At 34.2% G+C, this 3,612-nt stretch overlaps 1 protein-coding gene across 1 annotated transcript; it reads right to left on the reverse strand.

Moving 5' to 3' along the window:
* Window positions 1-2,060: 2,060 nt before the first annotated feature.
* LOC137716449 (zinc finger protein ZAT12-like) lies at window positions 2,061-2,993 on the reverse strand. Its single transcript, XM_068455910.1, has one exon. It carries the CDS (start codon window positions 2,844-2,846, stop codon window positions 2,325-2,327), a length of 522 nt encoding a protein of 173 aa, XP_068312011.1. The 5' UTR covers window positions 2,847-2,993; the 3' UTR covers window positions 2,061-2,324.
* Window positions 2,994-3,612: the final 619 nt, after the last annotated feature.

A 3,612-nucleotide genomic window follows, 5' to 3' on the forward strand; every position in this document is an offset into this window, starting at 1 on the left:
TAGCAATAAAAAAACTTGTGTATTACTTTCTTTCACTTTTCTTTAGCAATAAAAAATTAACTTGTGTGTTTTACTTTCTTCCACAAACACAAACATGTTTTCATATCTATCTTTCAGTCGTGCTCCATTTTTTCATGGATGAACCCTAAAGCATGATTTCATGGCAATTGAAGATTATTCAATTGGTAAGAGTGAGATGTTGATTTCGACTAAGTTTGAATATATTGATTGTTGAATTCCGTATGAATATATTGTCCAAAAAATTATTTATTTTTAAAATAAGGAGGGTTTTTTTTTATTAAAATTGCACAGAGGCCCCAAAATGTCAGAGACGACCTTGCATAAACCAACGATCAACACAAGCAGCTGACATCCTTCTTGGAGTTCGAAACTCGTTCTTGACGCCATGGAATTGGAACCCTAGTGCTCCTGCATGTTTGTTATTCTTTAGCATTGATCAGTACGGCAATCAAGATTACATCTGCAAGGATACTGAGGAAAGAGAAGTCAATAGGAGATCATGAGCAGCTTAATTCGTGAAGTAGTTTTCAAATTGTCGTCTCTTATTCATGTTTTTTGGATGTTGGAATTCCCTTTTTCATGTGTAATATGGATATTGGGAGTTCCCTTTTAGACCATGTCTATTGGACTTCCCTACTTCGAACCAAACTTGTATAACTGAAGTCATCAAATTTTAATTAAGAAGCATGATGGAATACAACCCTAATTAAAATTTGAAGTCACTTGAGACTTGTAGTTCACTTGTATTTCGATTACTTCTCCTCCAAGGAATTTTATTCTGGCCTAGTGCCGATTGATTATTCTCTTCCTCGTACAGACCTCAAAGGCCAGTAGAACCACATAATTAAAACACGACTACATGTTACAGAGCATAACCTCACATAAAATACCTTACAATAATAGTAAAAAATTCAAACCCTTCCCCCAGACTTTTGCCTATCGATCGAGTGGCCATCTTTGTCGACAATCCCTACGACCAGTAAAGTTAAGAGCTGACCTACTAGTACAATACTTATTCATTTTCTATTTTAACTCTTTTTATTTGTTATTTTTCCTTTTTTAGGGAAAATTAGGTTCACATCCTTATTTTTGTTACTCCATTGATTAAAATCCTATTCATTTTGAATTTTTGATGAAGTCCTTATGTATTAATAACATCATTAATTATTTGAATAATAAAATATTTTTATTTTTAAATATATTCCTTTAGTGTTAAAAATGTTACAATTAGTATATTTATATTTATGGCTAAATTTTTTATCATATATTTTTATTTTTAGTTTGTACGTATTTTTAATTTGTACCGATTTTCTTTTGATTTTTAATTTGTACCCATCTATTAGTTTCTTTTTGTGCCCATATTTTTTAAAGTTTTATTTGTGTTTGTACTCATGTGTATACCGTCACGTGACATTGTATATTTAATCAATGATAGAAAAATTACATATGGCATATTTATGTTTTATGCCTAAATTTTGTATCATATATTTATATTTTTAGTTTGTACCCACTTTTAATTTGCAACATTTTTTTTAATTTGTAGTATTTTTAATCTGTTATTTGTACCCTAATTTATTTATAATGTACCCATTCTTCTTTATTAATGTACCACTTTGTTATATGTAAAATGTACCAATTTTTTTAACACTATGGATACATTCTTTTGCCATTTATTATTTCTTATTTTTACATAGTTTTTGTCCATTTATTCAATCAAAATGTTTGAATTTTTTTATTGTAACCATTTCTAATAGTGTTATAATGACGGATTTTAAATTTATAGGATTATAAATCTCATAAAATATCAAACAATTAATGTCAAAACCATAAAAATATAAATATTAATAGTAATATAATGAGGTGTACAAAGTCAAGTGATCTTGATCAAACTTTGAATATTATTAAGGTTTTAATTAAAGAATGTTAAAGATTAGGAACTGCATCCAAGGTATCCCTTCTTTTTAATATTACTCGAACTCTTTTCCGATATTATCATCAAGTATAAAGATTTATCATCGTAATTATAAATATACATATTTAAAAAAAAATACAAATATGGCGTAAGTAATACAAAATATCGAATACAAAATCTCATAAAGTTAAGAATATGTTCCCAAATATGCTCCCAAATGATCCCAAAAAAAAATCCAATAAATTCATCTCCACTATGTTTCAATATAAACATCGAATTAAAAAATAAAAGATAAAAAGACTATGATCTATAGGAATAAATATACATCAAAACTAAAACTATCTGTTGACGCCAGTCGAAGTAGATAAATATAAATTAAACATGTAACAAATCAAGAAATCATCTGCAGCTTCGTCAAATCGTATTGGTGATGACCCGGTGGTGCCAAATGCAGATCCAAATTCAACTCCAAATTCAAACACGACACCCTTTTGCTGCTGTTCGACTTCTTCAAAACAGGCATCGGCGGCGACGGCTGAGCTCGAGCAGCCGCAGCTTGGATGACGTCCCTATGTCTCCTCATGTGTCCCCCAAGCGCCTGTCCGACCGTGAACTCAAGCCCGCAGATCGGGCACTCATGCTTCTTGGGCTTCACCGGCAACACCGGGAACTCCGCCAAATGTAAAGGGTCAACAGCCCCACCGGGCATTAGCTTCGGCTTTTTGTGACTCGCTCTGTGGCCTCCGAGGGCTTGGAACGACGGGAACTCCCGATCACACGTCTTGCACACGAAAACTCGGTCCTTTTTCGAGTTTTCGTATTTGATGGGGGAGGAATCGGGTTCCCCTACCTTGGATAAAAGCATTAGACAATTGACCATGTCTAAGGTCTCGTCTTGCCCGCTTCTCTTCATGGCTGACGGTCGATTAGGGTTTAAGATTTCGGGTTTAGGGTTCAGCTCGCAGGAGTAAAGCGAAAAAGTAAGCTGGAAAGGAAAGATTTGGAAATGGATGAGATTTGTGTGTGTCTTTTCGAGAGTTTTAAGGTTGTTCTTGAAGATGCTCGAAGTGCATGGAATGAGAGTTAAGAAGCTAGAGGTGATGTACTTATAGGAGGGAGATATCAGATGTGTTCTGCTGACTTGTCGTGTACGGAATAATCGAAGTGATGTAAGTCTTGCTGGGTAAGTAACGGAGCAGTTTGGAATAGCGCCGTCAGTGTTAGGGTCCGATTGCGTCACCGCGTTGCTGGAGTAAAGCTTCCTGAAGGGGTCGTTTTAGGCGACCAGTGGGCGTGGGTTGAGTAATCCGACCGTTTCTAGATTTTGATTTACTCGGTATCCATGGCCACACGCATCCAAAGCGCGTGTCAAACTAAAACTAGTCTTCTTTTTCGTAATTTCCATTGGGTTTGTGCATTTATTTTCGCATAAATTATGCTTATGATGATTGCCATCAATTAGAAGAAGGAAAATGTTATAATGGAGAATAACTTTCATGCGTTCTATGCGAATGAAATAAAGACATACAACAAACTTTTTAACGCATGTCTCTTTAACAAGGAACATCATCATGTTGTACACTCATGCTATATAAGTTATTCTCGTTAAATATCCCATTTTATTAGACTACATCGTATTCTTAATAATAATGAGACCTACTTGTATCGGCAACTTTGTC

Source organism: Pyrus communis, chromosome 14 (genome assembly GCF_963583255.1).
Source record: "Pyrus communis chromosome 14, drPyrComm1.1, whole genome shotgun sequence".
Lineage (NCBI taxonomy): Eukaryota > Viridiplantae > Streptophyta > Magnoliopsida > Rosales > Rosaceae > Pyrus > Pyrus communis.

Excerpts from the sequence above, each read along its gene's own strand:
- LOC137716449 (XM_068455910.1), bottom strand. The coding sequence starts at position 2,846 with ATGAAGAGAAGCGGGCAAGACGAGACCTTAGACATGGTCAATTGTCTA.